This window comes from Podarcis erhardii (genome assembly GCF_964252035.2).
Source record: "Podarcis erhardii genome assembly, chromosome: 1".
Taxonomy (NCBI): Eukaryota; Metazoa; Chordata; class Lepidosauria; order Squamata; family Lacertidae; genus Podarcis; species Podarcis erhardii.
In genome coordinates, this window is record NC_138497.1 from 43036354 (window position 1) to 43061313 (window position 24960).

The window sequence follows — 24960 nt, forward strand, 5'->3', positions numbered from 1 at the left end:
GGAAATTTGGGAATCAGTGCAGTGGTTCCCCCCTTTTCGGGGGGGGGGGGATATTTCTGATCAAATTAAAAACAGGATTTATTCTGTATCTGTTCTATAAATCCACTCCTTTCTGCTTGGAAAATAGGAAAGTATTCCTGTATATTTCAGGACTGTCTACAACACTAGTATTACTGTACAGTTGTACCTTGGAAGTCGAACGGAATCCGTTTGGGAAGTCCATTCAACTTCCAAAACGTTCGGAAACCAAAGCACAGCTTCTGATTGGCTGCAGCAAGAATGTTCTGATTGGCTGCAGCAAGAACATTTGGGTTCCAAAGAACGTTCGCAAACTGGAACACTCACTTCCGGGTTTGTGACGTTCAGGAGCCAAAACAACAGCATACCAAGGCACAACTGTACTTGGTTTCACTTTAGTATCAGGGCAGGACAATGAAAGACAATAGTAATGGAACTGCAGACTTGTGAGGCCTTGTTTCCTTAAAAACTGAATTTACACAACTGCATCTGTTTATTCACACCCTGATGCTTGACTTTTTAAAAGGGGAGGGGTCCTTATTTCAAACCAATGAAGTACTCAAGTTTAGCTTCTCATAAGCTATCAAGTAATGTGAGTGTATTAAGGTGCAAACTTGCTATTGGCTAAGTAATTAAAAATATTAAAGAGTTGGGTGGCAAAGCCTAGAGGAAAGGTAAGGTAAGGTTTGTTGTGCAAAAAATTGCCATGTACACGACCACCCCACCAAGCCATAGGACATGAAATAAAAACCATACCAGATGAGTTCTGCTTTTTGTGGGGAAGACGACAATTAATAAATAAATAGCATAATCATACCCCCCCTTGCTTGCCATTTTTCTAAATTAAAAAGCCTGAAATGTTATAACATTTCCTTGCAGGGGGTTATTCCAGTCTCCTTGGTAATTTTGGTTGCCCTTTCCTGCTTCTATAAAATCGTTTCATGAGGCATGGTGTCCAGAGCTTCATCTTTTATCTTCGATCGTCTTCCCAACGATCCCCCACCATGGGATTTGCCTTTTTCCCCCCACAGCAGCCGCACACCGGAAAAAGTACTTTTGAGATTTCACATGAAAAGGGTTGTAGGCTAGCGCGGGAGCGAAGGCGCCGCCCGCCGCGGGGCCACCCAAAGCCTTGGCTTTGGTTAAGGCACCGTCCTCGCAGCGATTGGCTCTTGTTTCTCTCTCCCACCCCTCTGATTGGGCAACCAGTCCCCACCCGCTAGCGCTGGTTGGTAGAGAAGGCCTCTGGGGCGGAGCCAAAATCCACGGGCCTGGCGAGTCGCACAAGGAACCGAGATGGCGGCGGCGCTGGCGCTGAGGCGAGGGGTGGCCGGCTGGGCCCGGCGCCGCTTCTTGGGAGGACAGTGGCAGGCGCGGCGAGGCTGCGCCGGAGCCCCGCTGGATGATACGGTTAATGGGCTGAGCGAGGAGCAGCAGCAGGTACAGCGGCGGAGCCCTTGCTGGGCTGAAGGTCGCTCGCCCGGAGCCTTTCTCTCTGCGCCTGCTCCGTCCAGACCCCGCGCAGGAGCCGCGCTTCCGAGCCGCGCTCCTCTTGGCCTCGAAGGGTCCCGCCCCGTCGGGTGCTGGCGCAGGGCCTTCTCCTGCCACGGAGGGTTCTCAATAACAGGGCTTTGCTCTGGACCACATGAAGCAGGGGTCAGAAAGACGCGAGCGCCTCTGAGCGCCTGCAGAGTGCCCGCTCCACCCCTTTCCTCAGCATTGGGCTATCGTGTCCCCAAATTTCTAATACGGTGGAAGACGACTTCCGAGTTTGAAAGGGCAACTTGTAGGCAGCCCTGATCCCCTCTTCTTCCCAGCGCAGCAACTTTCTCTTATTTTACAGGGCTGCCCGTTATAAGTTCCACAGCTGCAAGTCGGCCTGGACGTCTTTTATTCTGGAGCAAATGAAAGGGTCCCTGTGTGAGGTCTCAGCTTGATGTGGACACAGATTTGCACCCTTAGCACAGCAGTTAATCCGGAGTAGCTGCCCTTTCTCATTTACAGTCACCATTGCAGATTAATGTTCCGCTCCTAAGTGATAAGATCACTCTTTTAATGGCCAGACTGAGTGTAGTGAACTGGTTTTCTTTCTCTTACAAAAAGGCAGCTGTGGAGGCTGTGATTGAGCTTTTCTCCTCTTCTGGGTTTCCTATTAAAACAAGTGCTTCCCACCCACCCTTTCTCTCCTGCCCCCCAAAAAACTTTGGTTAAGGGGGCGACAGCTAACAACCAACAGCAATAACAAAGCCACCAGATAGGAAGGAGTCAACAACCCCCCCCACACACACACCTTGTGACAGTCCTCTGCTTTAGATTGCAGATTCATTTGTACATGAAATACCTTTGGGTGGCAATCACATTTAGTTTAGTTCAAAAGTTAGGGGGTATATGTTTGTTCAGTTCTATCTGGAGAAACCTCTTAAAGCTACTAGATTCCAAAATGGCTCAGGTAACTAGATTTTTCTTCTAGGATGGTGTAAGCCAGATAACTCTCCTAAGTTTTTTCAGTCAGGGAATAAGATAACAGAGCTTACCAGCATATAATTTTCCATATAAAGAGGATATTTCCACTATCCCTGTCCTTTCAAAAGCACCAAAGAATAAATAAAAGTGCCTTTAAGGGTGCGTGTCAGTTTCCACCAGTTCATTTTCTTCCTTTGTGTCTCCTTGAAAGAGTGTGCTGCTAGCCTTGGGAAAGGTGTTTTCTAAATCTTAGTCAGCGACTGGTAGCTGCTTACGGTCCTCGTGACACAATGGCACAAAGTCAAGGGAGGGCGTGTCTAAATTTCAGTTAGGCTCTTGCAGCACTGCTCTCTTCAGATGCAATTCTAAGTTTGATTTCTTGGCAAATTAAATTGTACTGGAACCAGTAAGATTTCCAAGTAAATACGTTGTCTGAGTTATTTCTATCCTGCCTTTCATGGCAAGCTCCCACAAGGCAGTTTGTAATGACTTTTAAAACCAATACAATAAACAATATAGATCAAAAGCAGCATCTGTTACAAATACATAAGGACTCGGCAATGAAATGAATAAAAAGTTTGTGAGGGGAAACATTTAGGGTCTGTTTTGAAGGCCTGCAGAAGTGAGCCAGACTTGAGTTCATGGGGGAGGGAATTCCACAGATGTGTTTTAGGATCAGGTGGGTTGTCTCTTATGTTCTGGGATTACTGTTCAGTTGTAGAATGTACATTTTGTGTGGGTACAGAGTGCCATCCGTGATTCGGGTTGCCTGTGCTGGAATTATCTCTGATGGAAACCCTGGAGGGCCACTACCAGTTCAGAGAGGCAGGTCTGGACAAGATACAAAGCTGATGTGATTTAGTATATACTAGCTCCACTGTAATCTTTATAGTTACGATGTGTGTAGCAGTGATGTAGCAAAACCTTTTATAGCTTATCAAGCGGTGATTTGGCTGTAAGCCTCTCATGCTGCATCCATCCATTTTAGTGGAGTTTGTTTCTCCTGTAAAAAGGGGGGGGGTAATGATACTTGATCATATAGGTTTTTAAGTGAGTTTTTTAAAAAAGAAGTCTCCATTATGCCCAAATGATATTCTTGTTATGTACATACTAAAGCATCTCATCCAATAGTAGCATTACAGAGCAAGTCCTAACTCCCACATCAGTTAAGAAGAGGCTGAAATGTTCCTCTATCACCAGGCACTAGTATATTTGCAGAAGGCTCTATGAATGTAAATCTCCCCTCAATGGAAGACCTCAAAACAGAGTGTTTCAGGGCCAGTGCAGTGACAGCCGAGGCCTTCTGCTTCTGAGGCTTCTCCATATTCCTGAGATCCCATCCATCAGTTTGGCTCAATCAGCAGTCTTGGGCCATGTATTGCATGCAGCATTCTTTAGAATGGCTCTGTGGGTTTTGATTTGGTTTTGCTGGCTTTGGGACTTTGAAATGTCACATTGCTTGCTTAGTTGAACATCATTTTTTGGTGTTGACATGCTGCATAGATAGGCCCAAGGGTAGTTGGGAATTAGTATGAACTTTCTTCCACCCATCCACATACTCAAGTTCTTTTGGTATATTTTACCATAAAATATTTTAACCAGATCCAACAAACGTCTTCATGTTACTAGGTAGGGGATACTGATTAAAAACCAGATTAAACCTATTTTAAAATATCAAGAGATATACATTGTAGACTAGACAGAAAGTGTTTTGTCAGTAACTTCACAGGTTTCAGCTGCCACCATGGTTAGCGCTAAATAGTTTTATTGACAGTAAGTGGGAATTTAATAGAATATTCTATTCCGGGCTTGAGATCTCAAAGAAAAACAGCTAGGGAACCTTTTTGATAGCATTCAAAGGAAGGAACTTAGCAATTGTGTTTTATAATGTGCACTTTTACATTTTCATTTCTAACAGCTTCGGCAAACTATGTTCAAATTCTGTCAGGAGCACTTGGCTCCAAAGGCCCAAGAAATTGATCAGCAGAATGAATTTGAAGGCATGAGGGTAAGTGCTTCTGTACTGTGAACCTACTTATTATATAACATGACTTTGGGAGATGCATGAATATAGTTTAAAGGATGCAAATATGAAGGGTTTGAGAAAGTTACAAAATGCCTACCCATTAGAAAGAATAAACAACTAAATCCATGAGGGAAAAGGACATGTATGCCATTCAGCAAGAATGAATAAAATATACGTTTGGTATTGTTTCTGTCTTATTTTTCAAAGTTTTCCATCTCCGTTACCTGAAAGAGTGTGTAGCCTCTCCTGAACATATAAATCTTTTCATGGAACCTTCTTTAGGTTGTAAAGAGTTAACTGTTGCAGATGCTGGGTTTCTAGAATATGGGATTTAACAGATTCCCTCTTGCGTTCATTGTTAATGAGCTAGAGATATTTTTATGGGACTTCCTTCTTCTCACTGTTTTTATAAGCCCTGCAGTACTTGGAAAGTTCATATGTACTAGAACTTTTATACCTGCTGTGTTTCACAGAGAATTACTTTAAAATGTTTGCAATAGCCCTTTATGGAATCAATTTTTGAGTGCTGTGGGACCTTGCAATTGAATTATATGGTGTCCTTCACCAGGATAGCTTGGAAAGGTAACCAGTTCTCAGAAGTACAGAAAGTAAACAAAATGACTACAGTTATTGGCAATTGTATCATTTCCAGAAGGTCAATCATGCAAAATAACCATTACCAGTAAGTTACTTTGTAAATAAGCCCACAAAAGTTAGGAACCCCCCCCCCCCGGGGAATTGTAATGGTCCGTTGGAGTCTGGAAAATGGCTCTGCCCATTTTCTGGCAGCCCACTTGCCTTCTAGGCTGGGCACAGAGAAGAGGCAGGTGTCCTATCTATCCTCTAACATTATTATGTAACTTCTCCTAGAGAAAGAAACTAGAAAAGCAGAGATTAAAATGTGACACCCCCATCCCACCTCCAGAAATCAGGGCCATCCGTCCTGACAATGTTCCGGGCCCAGAGAGCAGCTGTATTGCAGTAAGGCGTTCATCTAGAAAACCACTTGAGGACTACTGGAGTGTCAGCATATATAAGGCAGGGGAAGTCAGTTCCCCTTCTCCACGTGCCTCCATCTTCCCAGGGCAGCTGGGAAATTTATGAGACATAAATTCCTTCTTTGCCTTGTATATACAAGCAAAAGCCATCCAATGAGTCCTTCCAAAGGGAACGGCAGTAACTCAGCGGCAGAGCACATGTTTTCATGCAGGAGCTCTTGTCCCTGGTGCCTCCCACTAAGCTTCAGCTGCTAAAACATCCAAGGTAGCAGGCTCAGGGCAAAGCTTTACCTGTGATCTTGTATAGCTGCTGCCAGTCAGAGTAGACATTATTTGGCTGGATGTACCAACAGCAGCTTTGTGTGAAGTTCAGTTGGGCATATCCCACACTACCAAAAGACCTGCCCTTCACTGTTTTAGATTCTGGCTGGACAGGCAGAACTAGGGGGAAATCATTGTGAGTTGTGCAGGAGGAAGAAGCTCTTCCTGGATTCAAGCTGATGTGACAGAGGAGTGTCACATACTGTACTGAGAGATCCCAGAAGCTGTTCTAAAAACAAAGTGTTCTGGTTTCTGAGCTGATCTCCTGATTATAAGTGGCTGGCTCCTAATTTGAAATGGTTTGGCTTAATAGTGCTATGGTTCCCTGTCACCCTGCCAGTGAGGAAAACCTGCTGATTGGCAACCTGTCACATTTTTCAGTGTATCGGGAATGTCTTAGGAGGATGAAGCATCACTGCAGAAGAGATGGGGCCTCAGCGGACAGTATGTCAGTTCTGGGAGATGAACACTGCTATTTAATTGGTTTTTCCCCACGTCAGGATAGTGACTCATAAGCAAAGGTTGATCTAAATGGTGATGTGCATGTAGAGCTACACTAAGTTGGGGGAACAGTGCTGGTTTTTTTGGACTGTAGGGACATCTGCTTGGAGCAAGATGAACTAAAAAGAGTGTTTATCAATTTTTTTGAACTCTTGCTCCTATACAAAATTACTATGCTTCTCCAAACCTGAGCCACCTCTTCAGCCAACAATTGCACCAAATCCTTCGTTCTAGCAGCCACAGGTCTGCAGTTCAGTGCTGCACAAGTAAGGATGTATGGATTGATTCAACACTGACATTAAAAGAAGATTATAATAGGGCAACACAAGATTCCTTTCTAAAACCAGTTAGCTAACCAGGGAAGGAAGCAGGAGGAGAAACCTGTTTTGGTCCAAAGATCGCAAATGTTTTGGTTTCTACATTACATCATCTCTGGCTATCTTTGTTGTACAGTAAACCCACAACTTATGTCCATTTAACTTGATGCACATTCAGCTTTATGCACATGGGGCGTGGAATTAAAAAGTGGGCAGGGTTCCTGGAAAAACATTGTTGGCAATCCCACCTGCCCTGTTCAGGGAAGTTTATAATGTTTGATGTTTTATCATGTTTTTAATCTGTTGGGAGCCACCCAGAGTGGCTAGGGAAACCCAGCCAGATGGGCGGGGAATAAATAATAAAATTCTTATTATTCTTATTATTGAACCCAATGGGTTTTGACTATATGAAATTTTGGCTTTAGGTGTAATCCACGGAACATAACCCCCACATAGGTTGTGAGCTTACTGTATAATCCAGTCCCCTCATTTCTCCTCTGGTGTCTTGTGTGCCCCATCCCACAGAAACCTTTATAGCAGATATGTGACACATGTTTTGACTACCTGGGATCACCTTGTGGAAAATAATGTTGTATAGACTCCTTTGATCTTGGTGAGCTAATGATTGTCTGCAAAATGATGGCAGAGTTTTGAGCTTGCACCAGAAATGCTATCGGGTTGGGTTGCAGAAGAGCCACAGGTCTGGAGCCATGTACATTGATGGTGCTATATAAATGCTTATAATGTTCATCACATTTGTGTAATGCAAGTTCATGTGTTAACTTATTTAGGATTATAGAGTGCATCATTCTGATGGCTCTAGCTGGGCAGCAGCATGGAAGAAATTGTTTAATTTTTTTAGTATTTCTTAATTTTTATGGAACAAATTTTTAGTGGATGTGAAGTATTCAAGGTGGCTGTGACCTTCTGTTTCACAGCAGGTTCCATGACAACCATTATTTTGCCCAGCTTTTTGCTTCTGTGGGGAAATTAAAATGATAAATTCAGGGAGATGATGAAAAAAAAACCTGGTTCCTAGTCAGGGTCTCCCTAACAGCTTTGCTCTGCTCTTTGTAGGCATTCTGGAAGAAGCTGGGTGATCTAGGTGTTCTAGGAATAACTGCTCCAGGTGAGTGTGTAGCTAGCCCTGCTTTCCTCATTCTGACAAAATATGGTATATTTAAGTGGGAAATGCTGCAGTTAGTAATGTCTGTGAATGAATAATTGGAGATCAAGGGCTTGAGGGGAAAACAGACCCGATTAGCTCACTGGCAGTTTGTCAAAGGCCAAGGCTGCTGAGGTATAAAAGAACACCTTATGAATGGCTTGTTTTCTAGCCAGTGTGGTGTAGTGGTTAAGAGCAGTAGTCTCGTAATCTGGGGAACCGGGTTCGCGTCTCCGCTCCTCCACATGCAGCTGCTGGGTGACCTTGGGCCAGTCACACTTCCTTGAAGTCTCTCAGCCTCACTCATCTCACAGAGTGTTTGTTGTGGGGGAGGAAGGGAAAAGGAGAATGTTAGCCGCTTTGAGACTCCTGAAAGAGAGTGAAAGGCGGGATATCAAATCCAAACTCTTCTTCTTCTTCTTCTTCTTCTTATATGGATATTGCCTTTGTTTGGAAATAATGTGTACTTTTGTTACATGTGACAAACATACATGCCTATGATGGAGCATGCACACAAAGGGAGCCCTAGTTGGCACATATTGCATGCGCCGCTAGGAGTTAGTCATATGAAATATCTCCCACCATTTCCTAAAGTTGTAGCTGTGTAATTCATTCATCACTGCCTGCTCTCTTTGCTGTTTGCTTCCTTCTGACTTTACTTCTGCCCCACCTCCTGACGGTATGTGCATATGTGCCTTCCAGTTTGGGATTACACTTCACACATCTGAAGAGTGGAGTGTAGTACAAGGAAGCCTACGGCGTTATAAATCTTAACTGTGTCACAAGGCTCTTCGACTGTGTTCTAGGTAAGTCTATAAATATTTTCTTCTCCTTACCAGCTGAATATGGTGGCTCTGCGATGGGATACCTGGACCACGTGTTGGTGATGGAAGAGATTTCTCGGGCTTCCGCAGCTGTTGGGCTGAGCTATGGCGCCCACTCTAACCTTTGCATCAATCAGATGGTGAGGAACGGCAACGAAGCACAGAAAGAAAAGTACTTGCCCAAGGTATGTGGAATCGTGGAGTCTGATGTATCCAGGGAACCAGAAGCATGCTGGGTAACAACTTCAATTACAGAACATATTTCTTAGAGCAAAGAAAAATAATGCTCCCAAATTGGACACTTTTTCCCCATCATTTTATTTAAAATTTAATTTTATATTTCCAAGCATTTATTTATTATTAAATTTCTAGTTTGCCCTTCTTCCCAAAGGCACCTGGGGTGGCAGATATCAAAAAAAGATTACATAATATAGTTAAATATAAGAAAACATATAAAAAACCTTCTAAAACATTATTAATGAAAAGTCATTTTTTAAAAAAAACCTGAACTCAATATCTTTAAAAAAATATAAAATTCTTCTGTTTTGTTGCTGCAAGTAAAACTCACGGATCTTTAGGAGAAAAGACTATTGGTTTGAAATCCAAATGTGCAATGAAAGCTTAAGTACATTTACTCGGGAGCAAGTTTCACTGAGTTTCATCGGACATATTTAGAATTGCATTTTGTTGAACCAGACTGGCATCCGCCTCCCACCTTCAGCTTGGAAGGTGCAAGCTGGAAAAGTCTGCATTCTTGGCTTTGGTATCCCTCTGCCTTTTTCAGAATTTAGTTTAGAATAGTTAACACACACACTATTAAGTAGAGGCAAGAATGGCATCTGGATTTCCATAAGGTTGATTAACACATGCAAGTTGATCACTTGGTGGATGATCTGTCACAGAGCAAACGTGAATGTTTCATATTCATAAACTTGTCTGTCCTCCTGTCAAACATCATGTTTTCAGTGGAGTTGGTTCACGTACCCAGCTCTGAGTCATCACTGTTCAAAACTGCCTTATGTGTTTCATTGGGAGCAGGAGAAGCTGTTGTCATATCTGTCATATAGCACCAGACGCACTTTGGTCCCCTGTAGTGAGTCCTAATTTGCTTTCTAAAAATTCAGAACTTCAGACTGTTCCGACATGCTCTGCACACAAGGGTATTTACCCGCTTGTCCTGCAGCTTGTCCTTTGCTACCATGGATGGTAGTTTTGGGAAGAAGAGGAAGCACTTGAGAGTCATGGGGTGCTTCTGTTCACAGAAAACAGGTTGAAGAAGGCCCTGACAGCAGCATCCTCTGTTGTGCCCTTAAGAACAAACCAAAACTTCAAGGCTACCTCAATCTCTCCATGCTATTTGGCACACAAGAACACTCCCTGCCCCCCTGATCAATTTCCAGTGCGATAGTAAAAGCACTAAAAACAGCACAGCACTATTAAAAGCCCTTTCCTTAAGAGCAGTCAGTTCCCAAAGGCCTGCTGGAATAAACAGTCTTCATCTGCCAGAGGATGTGTATAAGAAGACTGTGATGACTAGGAAAGGTAGGGTTCTCCAACTGGTGTTCTTTTATGAAGAGTCTACAGGGGCCACATGAAACAGGTTTTTTATTTAGTTGGGGGTGAATTATGATGGAACCCGATTTTTGCCTTTTTAAATTTTATAATACATTCCTTTTTCTTAATCTACTACCGTCACCCAAATGAATGAACAGTTTCTACTTCTATATCTAATAAACAGCCTTTGCCCATCTGAGTGCAGGATGACACTTGTGTGGTTTGAATCTCTGTAACCTGAGACTCCTGTATTCAATATCCCATTACATATTTGAAATCATAAATCAATATTTGTAGAGGGGTGTTGTGGCTGGCCATTATCTCACAAGTGATTGGCTATGAAATCTATTTCATGTGTAAACCAAAGAAGTTTGAAAGGGAATAGGCTCTGTGTGGGGAGAGGTGGACAGGAGGAAATTGATGGGGGGGGAGCAGCAGCTGCTGTGCCAGAGGGTGGCGTAAGGGAGCCCAAAAGGAGGGTCACCACCTGCTATTCCATTGCAAGGGTCAAAGACTTTAGTTTATTGCCTACCATTCTGGCATCTCATCCCATTTCCCTGATTTATTCCATACACTGGAGATTCTTGTTCTTTGTGAATTGCCCTTTTTCCAAGTGTCTTCAAACCGTCTACCCCATCCAATCATCCATTTTCAAAGGACAGCACAGGATAGGGAATTAAGAGGGACATCTACATCCCCTACCACAGTTTGCTTGGCACTCTCTCCTACCTAAGGAATCCAACTAAAACTGTAGGTTTTCGTTTGCCATGTCCTCGTGAAACTGCAATTTTTGTGCCATTTCTTAAATAGTAGATCTCATTGGAGAATTCTGCCAAAGGTAGTGTCCCCACCATAGCATGAAAACACTTTCAGGTTTATTGAGATCTGGTTTTTAAGGCAAGAGTGGGAACGACTGCAGGAAAACAATTCATCTTGTATCTTTCTTGCACCTCTCGTCCCTTCAGCTGATCAGTGGGGAGCATGTTGGAGCACTAGCAATGAGTGAATCCAATGCTGGTTCTGATGTTGTCTCTATGAAGCTGAGGGCAGACAGAAAAGGTAAATGCCACCGATTTGGAATTTGCCACCTGCAGTGGCCTTTGGACATTGCTGTTTAAGAATTTCTGATCCTCTATGCATTTTGTTTTGTCCATTCATTGCCAGCACAAGTCTGTGTGTGTCTTTGCATCCTCCCAAACAGAATAGCCAGTGTGGTCTAATGGCTGGAGTGTCTGAAGACCTGGGAAACCAAGGTTCAAAACCCCGCATGGCCATGACGCTCATTTGGTGACCTTGGCCAGTCATTGTCTAATCTATGTCACAGGGTTGTGTGGGGACTAAGTGAGGAGAGGGATAACCGTGTACACCACCTTATGCTCCCTGGAGAAAAAGATGGGATATAAAATGTGATAAATTAAATAGCAAGAAATGGAAAGGGTGCAAGAAAATCCAGGTGCAAGATGGTCATGAGCAGGCCAGAGGTTCCATACCCCAATTTCAGCTTCATTGGGATTGCTGAAAGGCAGGAGTGGAGAAGACAAATTTCTGGTTTCCAGAGGTCCCATGGCCTTAAAATAGAGATTAAGTGGTATTAGGTACAAGAGCTGGGGAAGAAACTGTGTTATGTAGAAGCCGGGTTGAGAGACAAAAACTCCAAAGTTAAGGGAGCGTGTGATGTAAATTACACTTTTCAAGATACACTGGCCTGTGGGCCAGGCATCCTGTTGTGAATATTTTGAGAACCAATAAATATTTTAGCATGTATTTATTTATGAAAATTTATTATATAGTGCTTGATACAAGTAAAACCTCTAAGTAATTTACAAGAAATATTTAAAATTATGAATAAAAAACCAGTTAAAAGCAATTTGAAACATTTAAAAATAATTAAAAATTAATATTCAAAAAGCATCAAATTGCATCAGCATCTGCAAGTCTGGACAGCCTTGCCTAAACAAAAATGTTTTAAGCAGGGGGGCAATTCTAGCCCTACTTTTCAAGAGAGCTGGCTGGTTATAGAAGAAGCCAGCTATAAAAGTGAGCTGTGTAGCGTCTGTATTATTTTTTTGCAGTAGAAGATGCAGCTCTGCAAGTTTTTCTTTTTCTTTTTCTTGATATGCCAGACCTAGGAATGGAGGAAATCAGATTTCCAGAAATTGAGAAGAATTACTTGTGGAATGTCAAGCTGTCATGTGGGTCTTAACAGAATTTTCTGCTGGTTTCATCTTTTCTAGGAGATTATTTTGTTTTGAACGGGAACAAATTTTGGATTACCAATGGTCCAGATGCTGACGTCCTAATTGTTTATGCTAAAACAGATCCAAGTGCTGTCCCAGCTTCTCAAGGGATAACAGCATTCATTGTGGAGAAGGTAGGTTTATGGGACAGTGATGCTCCCTCTTTTTATCCCCAAGGAAGATACTTTCCAGGTGGTGTCTGGTCACTCAGGTGTGAGATTTCTTGGGGGGGGGGGGAGTCACGCTTTCGTTCCTACCCCTTGACTTGCACATCAGAATGAATTCAAAATTCTTCCCTGCTGAATGAATCTACAATGGTTGCTGAAGTAAGCTGTAGGCAGGTGATAGTACTTGTTGTTTAGAAGTTTGCCGTGCTGCTCTGTGGCACATGGAACAGAGCCAGGGAATCTGTGCTGATGTTCCCTGAAAGTCCTGGGCAAATGCCACATTTGGGTCCCTGTGAGGAGAGGATTCTCCTGGGCCAGCTCTACAGATGGTAAAGTTGGATATTTGGCCAGATACCAGAGCCAGCAAAGGACCTGCCATCCAGTGTTCCACTTTGAGAAGAAGACACGGGGACTCAGGTCTGCCTGGAAACAACAGAGTTCACTCTGATTGGGGTGTTCGTTCCCTAATATCTGAAGTTCTTGACTTGATGATGAAGGAAATAAACTTGGGATTATCTGTAGGCACTTTCATGTTTCAAATATTTTAATCCTCTCCCTGCTTATCCTCTGAATTGCCATGCAGTGTGCCATCATTCGATCGGCCTCTTTATAAAAAATGGATTTTTCCAGTAGTTCTTCCTCCCCTTTTCTTCAGGGTACACCTGGTTTCAGCACCGCACAAAAGCTTGATAAACTGGGAATGAGAGGGTCAAATACCTGTGAATTGGTCTTTGAGGACTGCAAGATTCCTGGTGAGTGATACTGAAGTTGACCTACCTCCCTCAACCCATGGCAACTCTTTCCTTATATTTTCTAGTCACTGCAATGTTCAAATATGTGTACAATGAAAAGTTAGAAAAAATAAAACCCAGCATGAAAAGCATATGTTATTAAATAGTTCAAGCAAGTAATATATAAAAGCATCATCAAATCTACTTGGCTCATCATTAGTTTTGTTTTGCAATATTAATCTTATCAAGCTTGTCTAGAAATGAAGGTCTTAATTGTCGCTTGAAGAGGGCAAGCTTGTGGACCTGCTGTACACTTCTGGAAAGTGGACCAAGACTGAAGGTGATATTACTGCGAGGCCATCAGTTGAAAGACTAGCCAGGATAGGCTACCACATTTACACTCGCTGTGGCTGATTTCTGTCCCGTGGGAAAAGCCAAGATTTCTTCCTTGGTTCCCTTTGTGTGGTGGCAAGTTCTTCCCCAACCACCCTCAATTTGCAGATGTTACTGAGAAGCTCCAGGACTGAGAGCCAGTGTGGTGTAGTGGTTAAGAGCGGTAGTCTCGTAATCTGGGGAACCGGGTTTGCGTCTCCGCTCCTCCACATGCAGCTGCTGGGTGACCTTAGGCCAGTCACACTTCTTTGAAGTCTCTCAGCCCCACTCAACTCACAGAGTGTTTGTTGTGGGGGAGGAAGGGAAAGGAGAATGTTAGCCGCTTTGAGACTCCTTAAAGGGAGTGAAAGGCGGGATATCAAATCCAAATCCAAACTGATTGCTTGCCCCCTCTTTCCCAAGGACAAACTTCTCAGAAACACCAATTAAATGGCTGCTGGGCTGCCATTTTTCCTTACAGTCTGCTTCCGATCCTTCCAGTGTGCACTCGTGGCCACAGGCTCCCTCTCCTCAGCGGAAGAGATTAGTAGCAGTACCAAAGAACGCGTGTTCTTTTTGAGACTCCCTCTGATCTCCCAGGACCACTTCAATCGTTGCTCAGTGTCAAGCTGCTTCAGTAGATTTCTGCATCTCCAACGCAACATTTCCCTTAGATCAGAGTGTGCTTTTGAGTGTTTGCCACCCCCTCTGCTGTATTAGCGTACGGGTTTGTCATTGGCACTCCACCAAGTGTTGCGCAGGTTCCTTTGATTGTGAGTTCTGCCCCACGGAGTCCCACTCTTAGGTCACACAGCAATGGTCAGGAGCGGATTTGGAAAGCTCATCTTGTATTTTGCCCGAGGCGTAATTGTTGAAGGTACATTCAGGGAATTCAGATGCAGCTCTTTCCTTTATTGTTTTTTGGTTTTTGTATTTCACAAGGAGTTACTTCATGCAGTTTCTCCGTTCAGCAGCATTACCCATGCTATTTGCCAACTGTTTTTTTTAAAATTAATTCTGTGCTTCCACCCATGAACCCTATGCTTCCTTCCTCGGTCCCTGCAGGTTGGGAGGGAAAATCCAAATTCATCAATTAAGATCGGTATGTGGTATGGAGTAACATCACTGATTCAGGCACCATTTGCAGTGCAGAAATTGATACAGTACTGGCCTCATGCGCATGGGATGCCAGCACATGCAGGAAACAACACTGGGTTAGTGTTATGTCTGAACCAGTGATCCTCTTTTGCTCCCTACAAACCATGATCTCTAGCTAAGGTTTGTCCTTGGCTCACTGATCATGAGTGGTTGGAGCAAAACGAATCACAGTTTGGATATAATGCCAAGTCTGGAATCATGATTTCCTTCTTGTGAAGGAGGAGCAAACTGATGAAGACCAGCGCTTTTATGGTAAACCATTAACTATGACCTTCCCATAATGTGTGAACAGGGTGAAAAAGTTGGCTTAAGTCAACTGAATGCATATGTGTGCCAAATTTTGTAATGCATATATATTTTAGTCTAGAACTCGGAGTCTCCAGTCTGTAGCAGGCACTTGGAATCATGCTGCGTTCAGCACTCTGATCACCAACAGATTAAAACAAGTTCCCATTGAAGCTAATTCATGCATAATTTGATCTGTTCCTTAGTAATGATGCCAAGACGTAGGTTGTAAACACACTTAGCTGTTTTCTGCAAGGTACATGAGCAACTGAGATCGTGTTGCTGCTTTCTCTTAGTTTATGTTGCTTGAAAATAAAAGGTGATGTTTGAGTGTAAGGTGTAACTGTGTTTGTGCTTATATACTAGGGCGTACTCCTATGTGGGGACGCGGGTGGCGCTGTGGGTTAAACCACAGAGCCTAGGAGTTCGAATCCCCATGACGGGGTGAGCTCCCGTTGCTCAGTCCCTGCTCCTGCCTACCTAGCAGTTCAAAAGCACACAGTGCAAGTAGATAAATAGGTACTGCTCTGGCGGGAAGGTAAATGGCGTTTCTGTGCGCTGATCTGGTTCACCAGAAGCGGCTTAGTCATGCTGGCCACAGGACCTGGAAGCTGTACGCCAGCTCCCTCGGCCAATAAAGTGAGATGAGCGCCACAACCCCAGAGTCGGCCATGACTGGACCTAATGGTCAGGGGTCCCTTTACCTTTACTCCCTATGTGAGCACACATATATAGACGCACAAGGAACACACTATCTAGTGTAGGTTCATCAGAAATCAACTTTCCCTTGTTCCTCACAGCTGCGAATGTCTTGGGGCAACTGAGTAAAGGAGTCTATGTGTTGATGAGTGGCTTGGATCTGGAGAGACTTGTGTTGTCTGGCGGACCCCTGGGGTAAATATGTATTTATTTATTACTCTAGTGACATGGCTTGTTGTGCTTCATTGGTTCTATTAATACATGGAATCGCCACGACTTTAATGGCTGGAGGGGGATGCTCATCTTTTTATGAACTAGTGACCTCACACAACTGCTGTGCCACAGGATAGCTTGAATACAGCTGTGGTAATTGTGCTATGTGGATAGTCTGTTTAGACACGGCAGATATTTTGCTCTCTAATGAGAGGACCTGCCCTTCTCCCTGAATGTAGAGATGCCATGGGATTCTCCCTGACATGAAACTCTTGCCTTTGGGAATCCTTGAAAAGCAGCGAGGCCTTGGCTAGGTCTTAAGGCCAGCCAGAGTTTGTGGACCCCGGGTTAATGCTATTGCCAACTACAGAGTAGACTGCCCTATGGCATATTTTTGCCCCTTTTATTTTCAATATCCAACCTGATGGAGACTTTTGAAAAGCAGCAGCTTTTGAGGATCTCAAGCAGAGAGGCCTTTCCCATCACCTGCTACCTGGTCTCCCTGGTGACCCTATTAACTGGGGTTGCCGGTGATTTAATATAGGATTTTCTGAATAGATTAGTGCCACCACTAAACTGGTCCCTAACCTACTATGACTTCTGGATTTATTTAATTATTTTTAGTGGACAAACAGAGCTACATGCATTTGTTAAAATTTACAGGTTTCTCTATGGCGGGAGTTGTTATCCTGTCCTATCCAACTATCCATCTAAACATACCCATGTGGGTATTGCAACATCTCATTTGTGACTTTTTCAGTTTATCTGTAGGCTACTTTTTATTGTTATTCCTGCTTTTGCAGCTCCTTTAGTTTTTTGGTTTTATGGATTGTATTTTGATGATGATGTTTTGATGTTTTTATTGACTCTCTATAAGCCAACTTTTCAAAGGCAGGATGGAAATCTTAAAAATCTGCATGCCCCTTTCCCTTGCAGGATCATGCAGGCTGTCCTGGACCATGCACTCCCATATTTACATGTGAGGGAAGCTTTTGGACAGAAAATTGGCCATTTTCAGGTGAGCCATAAGAGGGTTGCCAGTGAACTTTTAGAGCCTGCTTTTAGAGCCTGCTTCCTTTTACAGTTGGATAAAGCTGGTTCTGGATCAATCTGTCTTCCTCAGATAAATATTTCCACCTAGAGCTGTGATGCTGCTTGTTTCCTAACAAGCAGTTCTGAAGCTAACCATTGCCCCCAAGTTCCTTTTTAGTTGCTGGCTGATTTTAAAGTAACACTGAAATGTCTCATATTGCTAGAACCTCATGATAATGTGCATTCAGAAATTTAGGGCTTAGGAGAAATCCAGGGTTTGGTTTCAATTTGCTGATTGTGGCAGCTGATGTTAGCTTTGACTAATCAGGTAACTATTTCAACTTTAGTTGGATTTGGAATCGCAGTGTGCACTACTGGATGCTTGTCTTTTTAGTGGTCAACCAAACTCTCTTTTTTAAATATATAGGCAGGTACGTTTAAGTCTGGGTTTTTAAAAATAGGATCCAGGTTGCTGCTGTCCGAATGCTAAATGTATGCAGCAAGCCCACAATTTATGTGCATTTAACTTGTGCACATTCAGCTTTACACACGTGGCAAAATAAATAAATAAATAGATAAATAAGGGGGTGGAGGAAATGACTTTGGCAGTCCCACATGCCATTGAACCTAATGTGTTTTGACTACAGTGGTACCACTGGTTATGAACTTAATTCGTTCCAGCGGTCCGTTCTTAACCTGAGATACCACTTTAGCTAATGGGGCCTGCCGCACTGCCGCACAATTTCTGTTCTCATCCTGAGGTAAAGTTCTTAACCCAAGGTACTAGTTCCAGGTTAGCGGAGTCCGTAACCCAAAGTGTTTGTAACCCGAGGTGTTTGTAACCTGAGGTACCACTGTATACACAACTTTGACTTTAGGCACTATTCCCGGAACGTAACCCCTATGTAAGTTGCGGGCTTCCTGTAACTTTTAACTTAATAATTTGTATTAATTTACTTTATGTGTGTATACTTGTTGCCATCTTAATTGTTTTTGTACTAAGGATAGCAGCAAGGGGTGATAAAAATTGTGAAAATAAATCCAAATCTCTCTCTCTCTCCTTATGCTCTGATTAGCTCATGCAGGGTAAAATGGCTGATATGTACACACGGCTGATGGCTTGTCGACAGTATGTGTACAATGTCGCAAAGGCCTGTGATCGAGGACACTGCAATGCAAAGGTGAGCTTATGGGTGCTTGCAACATTTCTTTTTGACCCTTCTGTATTTTGTGTAAGCAGGAGGGGTGAAGAATCAGTAGTGTAAGAGACTTAAGTCCACAGCAGAAAATATATGATGTTTTGAATACACTCTTAAAGGAGAAGAATACTTCCTTGCCCACCTGGCAATGGCTTTCCTTTTGCGTATAGATGCAGCATGAGAAATTGATGTGGTACTAGAATATTGTGCCACTTGCTTTTGCCACTAATAGCATAGCTTTCATGTGCTCATGATGACAACCTAATAGGATGGACAACGGAAGTGCTGTCTCTTATCTTAAATCCCATGTGTACCTAAACTCAGCGTAGCATGAAGCCATGAATGTTATGGTTTCTGTTGCAGTTTGCAGGTGGGTGGGGGTAGTCAGAGCTTAAGGGGTGCATAACAGTGCCCTCATCTCGGAAGAAAAGGTGGGTGCTTCCTTGTTGGTAACCATGGTGCGAATTCGAAATCTGGTTTAGGTAGAAAGACAGCTGGCTTAGACAATTCTGCCAGTTGCTTGTGGGGGGTTGGGGCCAGAAGAGCTGAACGTCTATCTTGGAAGTTCTTGATTGAAAATGATCTTATCTGCCCCACCAGGACTGTGCAGGAGTGATTCTCTACTCTGCGGAATGTGCTACACAGGTCGCTTTGGATGGAATTCAGTGTCTGGGTAAGATCACAGATGTGCATGTGGTTGTCCCACCAAAAGGCAGGCTGACCTAACAGGCAGTTGCACAATTTCATGCCATCTTCTTGTTACCCTGCTTTAATCATGGAATTGGGAGCAATTATTACTAATAATAATAACTTTATTATTTGTACCCCACCCACTTGACTGGGTTGCCCCAGCCGCTCTGGGCTAACAAGTGATTTCCATTTTAGCCAAATTCAGCATTCATCATCCCACAAGCTGTTGCCTGCATCCAAGAGCTCTGTCTCTTTTTAGACTTTAAGGCTGCCTTCTTGTGTTGCAGGTGGAAATGGCTACATCAATGACTACCCTATGGGTCGCTTTCTGCGCGATGCCAAACTGTATGAAATAGGCGCAGGAACCAGCGAGGTGCGGAGAATCATCATAGGCCGGTCGTTTAATGCTGCCTTTAAGTAGCGCTGTCGTTCAAGGAGAATCACACTTCAAACCGAGAGGCCTTTTATTTCTAAGACTGTAAAAGCGCACAAGCATTTTTCCGCTCCCGCTACCAGTATGACCACCTCCACTTATCTCTCGACCTTCTGTTCTCAATGCAAACCCAACTAGATTCCCTAAGAACATGCGATTGCATTACAATTACAGTGGAATACAGTAGAAAGCTCAAGTGGAATATGTGGATATCTGCCAACATGGCTTGCTTAGAAAGGGAGAAATTTTGTACACTTTAAAAAAGATTATCAGTTTTGTGAACTATTGAAGTAGATTTCTCTCTCTCCCGAATGTAGTATTTTTAGTGAATGGGATTAGCAGCATGGTGTTCTGTTGCTTCACACCTCCAGAATGCCAGCTGACTTTATGGGGTTCTTTTGCATTTCATGGGATCAGCCACCCAAGCAGCATTAAGGCTGCTGCTGAAACATTGGTAACATGGGAGGTATGCATTTTTGTTTGTTCCTATCCTCTCTTGCTGCTTACTGAGGTATATTAATACCCTGCGAAGCCTTCATTCATTTGATGGACTGCCACCTCATGCTTGATTCATGCGGTGATGTCACCATCTATCATTCTGGAAGCAGTTAAAATGTCAAAACACTACAATGTGCCGATCGAGAGTGAATTGGGGAGGAGGCGGAGGAGGCAACTTGACTGGGGAATGTTAGGTGCTTTTGCAAAGCTTCCCCTCGGTGAACATGGCTGCATGTACAATTTGCTCTGCCTACTAGAAGAAACAAAAGCTCAGCTGATGGATAAGACGGGGTGGGATCTAGTGGTGCTTTACACACCATCATATGAGGACTGAAAGGTTTTTTGTTTTTACTGGGTGGTAAACAGCGTGGCACAATTTCCAAAGATGTTAAAGTCCAGGCAAAAACAGAAGTTGGCTAGGATTTAAAATGGTTGTCGGTGGCTGGATTATTGTCTTCCATTGATTTCTCTCTCTGGGCAGTACCTTACCATGAACTTTTAGGCTGATCCTGTACTGTCCACATAAACGATGGAAAGGGAGACAGTATAATGAAAACCAGCAGCTTCCAGCACTTGAGCTCTGTTAATCTTAGACCAATTCATGAAGGGATTGGCGTGGCTTGAATGTAACGGAGAACCAGTATGCTAGAACACACAAGGTTTATGTTGGTAAGCTGGTCTTAATAATTCAGTCTTTCTCATATAACGCATTAAATTTTCTAACGAGAGGGGATCCTTTCACTGCAAGCAGACATGCTTGCATAAGGCAGACTTCCTTTTATTTTCCAGTTTTATATACCACTTTTCACCCAAGTGATTTTGAAGTGGGTCAAATAGGTTCTTATGTGCCAAAAGCAGGGAACAGAACCAGGCACTGTGGGCCATGCCTGTGGAACATAAAACATCAACCCCACAAACATCTAAAGCTCAAATAAATTGTGGAAACCCTTCAGATGTGATGGGGTCATGGGGAATCTTGATTAGTAATTGGTAACCCGGTCAACTTTTTCAAACCCAAGACACATCTTTAAATCCCATATGCACAACGTATGATTGACTTAAAAGCTTTTACTATTTATGTACAACTTTCCCCTTTCTTCTTAATAAACTTTTTTTAAAAGGTGGTGGTGACAGCACTTGATGGTTGAAATGGACCTTGAAGGTGGAAATCATGACAATCTCCTTGACCATTCAGAATGAGATGCTCTTTTGGGAACAGCCCTAGAGCATAGCATATTTGGTCTTCAGTGTTATTAAGTCTCACAGAGTCTCTGAGGACACCAGCTTTCATTTTAAAAGATAAGTAGTGGATGGGCAAAAGTTGGCAGAATTGCACACTGTCAAACAAATTGCCCATCTCTCAGCATACATGTCCCATAAAAATTCATGGAATCTTTGCATCACTCAATCACATTAGATTCTGCAGCCTTCTGCCTCATTTTCAGAAAGTATCTGTTAAAGGGCAGTTATTGGAAGAGAGACACAGAAACAGGAAGTGTTTCTAAAGCGCAGTGAAATGTTGCTTTTAACCCATTTTGAAATCTGAATTGCAGCAGGATTGTTTATACATCATAAAATGTGGTAGCAGGTACAGCTTTATCACCCAACTTGTCCAAAGCTCCATTGAAGTGAGTGTAAGAGTTGAATAATACAAAGGAACGAATTCAACTCAGGAGGTTTTGTTCTCTTCTTCACTGGAGGTTTTTAAGCAGAGGTTGGATGGCCACCTGTCATGGATGCTTTAGTTGAGATTCCTGTATTGCAAGGGGTTGGACTAGATGATCCTTGGGGTCCTTTCCAAGTCTACAGTTTTATGATCTTTAACACTCTGACTTCTAAATTTGCTGCCTGGCCCTTGGGCAAGCTTCTTCACAGAAGTGTTAAGGTGGAATCCGTAATTCTTCTGGGAGATTGCTAATAAAACTCTGGATGTATCCATAAGTCAATGTGATTGAATGTATTGAGTGGTTTATTCAAAGGGTTCTTTCCAATGTAATGTGAAACATGGAGAAATTGCTGACTAACGAATGGCTTTGTTGAATGCATTAATGTTGATTAAACTATTGCAGTACAAACAAATATATGCCCCCTATTCATGTATCAGCTATTAGCATGCTCTAGTATGCCCAGCAGGAGGCAGGTAGAAACTTCATGTGCTTCTTAGCATTAAATCACCACAACTGTGAAGCAAACCTCTCCCAACCAGTACATCCTGTATGGGTGAAACTGGTGTGTATGTTGGGGAGGGATTCACTTTTTTAGCTGCAATACTCCTTCCTTCACAACACATTGGGCAGATACAGGGACCTTTGATCACTGGGGAGTCATAACCAGCAGCAGGCATTATATAAGGCCAAACTACCCAAACATGTCTTTCTACTGTTGCATTATGTAGATTAGTGGCCATTTTGCTAATCCTATTGTTGCCAGATGCACTGCTTTTCACAAGATGCACCTTCATAATTACTGTGTTGGGAGGATGGGGCCACAGGGAGTTGACAAGAGAATGCCAACCTTATTTAATGTTTTTAGATTTATGGCTGGACTGGTGCAAGAACCTGTTGTTAAGCCTTGGGCCTGGATTCAAACGCTTGCTGCAGCAGGGAGGGGTAATTTGCAAAATTCTCTCTGTAGAAAGGGATTACCTTTCTCATAACTGGGGGCCTAGTTTGTAATCTAAATTACCAGGATCTTTAACTTAATTGTGTAGGAGCCAGATATACCACCAGCTTTGTTGATTTTTTGCCGTTACACTTTGCAGGCAGCACTGAGGCCCCATAGGCTGGCAGCACTTCCAAACAGTTTCTGATTATTCTCATTATTGCAAGTACAGTGGTACCTCGGGTTATAGACGCTTCAGGTTACGCAATTTCGGGTTGCGCACTGCTCCGAACCCAGAAGTACCAGAACGGGTTAATTCTGGGTTTCTGTGCTCGCGCATGCGCAATAAACACTAAATCACACTTTGTGCACGGATCACATGCACAACCCGAGTTTCCACTGTACAGCACGAGACTCTTAATATCAGGGTCTTGGGTTTGAGTCCCACATTGGGCAAAAAGATTCCTGCCTTGCAGGGGGTTGGACTAGAAGACCCTCGTGGTCCCTTTCAACACTGCAGTTCTATATGATGAAGAATTTTTCAGCAACTTACCAGCAGATTGGTGGTCATTGTTACCCCCTGAGGCTTGCTCCACGGAACAGAGCAACTTGCATTAAACCAAATGTGTGTGTACTATGCAGGCAGTGGCAGCTCAAGCCCATTGAGACAGGTAGGGCAGAAGGTAAAGAGGACAACAGTAGATGGAGCCAGATGCAGTGGCTGGCAGAGCCAACTAATTCAGCTGGACAGCTGAGGGGCAGGTAGTAGCTCTCCTTTCCCTAGGGGGCATCAGTGTGCCTCCTGCACCCTGCGGCTCACTGACAATGGCCGGTGCTACCCCTTTCTGAGGAATTGCTGTGCTGAAAGATTAGGAAGAGGGCTTCACTTCAGCATAAAGGAGCTAACAGCTGTGAAGAGAAGACAAAAACATCCTTGAGCGAAGCAGACAATATTGTGCGGGGTGGAAAGAGTAGTGGGGATTACCGTTAGCAGAGCTGCGATCTCTCTTTCTTGCACCTGCTGCTTGCTGAAAGGCTAATGCTGGGGCCCAGTTGTCAGCCGCAATGAAAAAGCCTCTAGTCCAAGAAAAAGGCAGGCAGGCCATCCACGCAGGAAGGGCCAAGAGCAGAGGGGAGGGAGAGGAAATGCAACATGTGGAGGCAAGAGGCTGGCGGGCGAGGTGCCCGATTGCCTCAAATCTCCATCCGCACTTAAGCACCAGGTAGGTGGAACATTGCTGCAATGGGATAGGTGTAGCAAGAGGCGGGCGGTGGAGATTGGCAGATTGCACTCAGATTTGCAGGCGAGGTGCTTTGCAAGCTAGCTGCTTAACCTAAACTTAATGGTAGAAAAATAAAGCTTAAGTGGCTAAGAGACTCTGGGTGCCTACAAATGGGTTTATATTGTGGGATCGGCGCTTCTCCTGTAGATACGCATTTTTCTATATTTGCACAGCTTCGCCGTGGCATCAAAATGACAGCCTGCATTTTCCCCATTTAATCCCTTTCCAGGAAAAATCCCGTAAATTAAACACCATTTGCGTTCTCTCGACAGGTCGTTTTCAATATTAAGTCCCCAACTGGAAGCATTCTCTGCCCGTGAATCAGGATGTTTCTAGTTCAGATCCTTCCTCAGCCATGAACTTGCTAGCAAAAGTATAGGTAATCATGTGGGTCCATTGACAGGCAGGAATTAAAATGCCACACAGTACGGGAAACACCTTCAATGGGGCCGACTGAAATGTCACAGAGTAGAGAGTCCGTCTCTCTCTGTCTCGCCTTGTCTGCAAAGTGGAGTAATACAGAACTAATGCATCATTCCATGTTGCCTTATGGCTAGGATGATTTAAGGATTACAAGATAATGCAAGGGAAAGTGTTTGAACGGAAGTGCTATACAAATGCAAAGATGACAATTTAGTAATTCCATTTCATCGTTCAGGTGTGATGCTAAAGTTGTTGACTGTAAGATGAATGAGGTTATTTCTGTTAGTCCCATGGCTTTGTATCAGTGCAAAGAAGCAAGTTGATTTGTTGTACATGCAACTGGTTTCTTGCCAAAACTAGGTTCTGAAAGTCAGGCCTCATAAGTATTGCTGCTTTTATTATGAGTTGTACTGAAATGATTGTTATGAAGCCCTTGTTCATTTATGCTGTAAGGTTCCCCATGGTCATTTTTGTGAATGGCAGTATATAAATATCCTAGTAAATGTTTTTTAAATGACATTTTCAAAAATGCACATTGTACTCCTAGAATCAATTAATGCAACAGCCACAATCGGAGTAGACAACTTTATGTAAAAAATGAAGGATCTTTCTGATGCAATCCAGTTGCTGAGAATGTTCATTGTAATGTACATTTCATCTACATATTTATATTCTCTGCTTGAGGTGGCTTATAGAACACCTGAAAGGAAGCTCATTTTGATGTATTTCATAATAGTTTATACACTAAAGCT

The 24960-nt window shown here is 43.3% G+C and overlaps 1 protein-coding gene and 1 long non-coding RNA gene across 2 annotated transcripts; both read left to right on the plus strand.

The window, feature by feature from the left end:
- The first annotated feature begins 1287 nt into the window (after nucleotides 1-1287).
- Nucleotides 1288-21980, plus strand: IVD (isovaleryl-CoA dehydrogenase). Its single transcript, XM_081864000.1, has 12 exons — nucleotides 1288-1458; nucleotides 4400-4489; nucleotides 7722-7773; nucleotides 8649-8818; nucleotides 11153-11246; nucleotides 12422-12558; nucleotides 13247-13343; nucleotides 15938-16031; nucleotides 16986-17067; nucleotides 18158-18262; nucleotides 18881-18953; nucleotides 19258-21980. Exons 1-12 carry the CDS (start codon nucleotides 1315-1317, stop codon nucleotides 19389-19391), a joined length of 1272 nt encoding a protein of 423 aa, XP_081720126.1. The 5' UTR covers nucleotides 1288-1314; the 3' UTR covers nucleotides 19392-21980.
- A 1302-nt stretch (nucleotides 21981-23282) lies between these two features.
- LOC309345199 lies at nucleotides 23283-24727 on the plus strand. The gene is made up of 2 exons (XR_014158086.1): nucleotides 23283-24526; nucleotides 24569-24727. It is a non-coding gene; the product is annotated as an uncharacterized lncRNA (long non-coding RNA).
- Nucleotides 24728-24960: the final 233 nt, after the last annotated feature.

Excerpts from the sequence above, each read along its gene's own strand:
- IVD (XM_081864000.1), top strand. The coding sequence starts at position 1,315 with ATGGCGGCGGCGCTGGCGCTGAGGCGAGGGGTGGCCGGCTGGGCCCGG. Across the intron at positions 4,490-7,721 it reads ATGAATTTGAAGGCATGAGG|GCATTCTGGAAGAAGCTGGG; the intron begins GTAAGTGCTTCT and ends TGCTCTTTGTAG. Across the intron at positions 8,819-11,152 it reads AAGAAAAGTACTTGCCCAAG|CTGATCAGTGGGGAGCATGT; the intron begins GTATGTGGAATC and ends TCGTCCCTTCAG.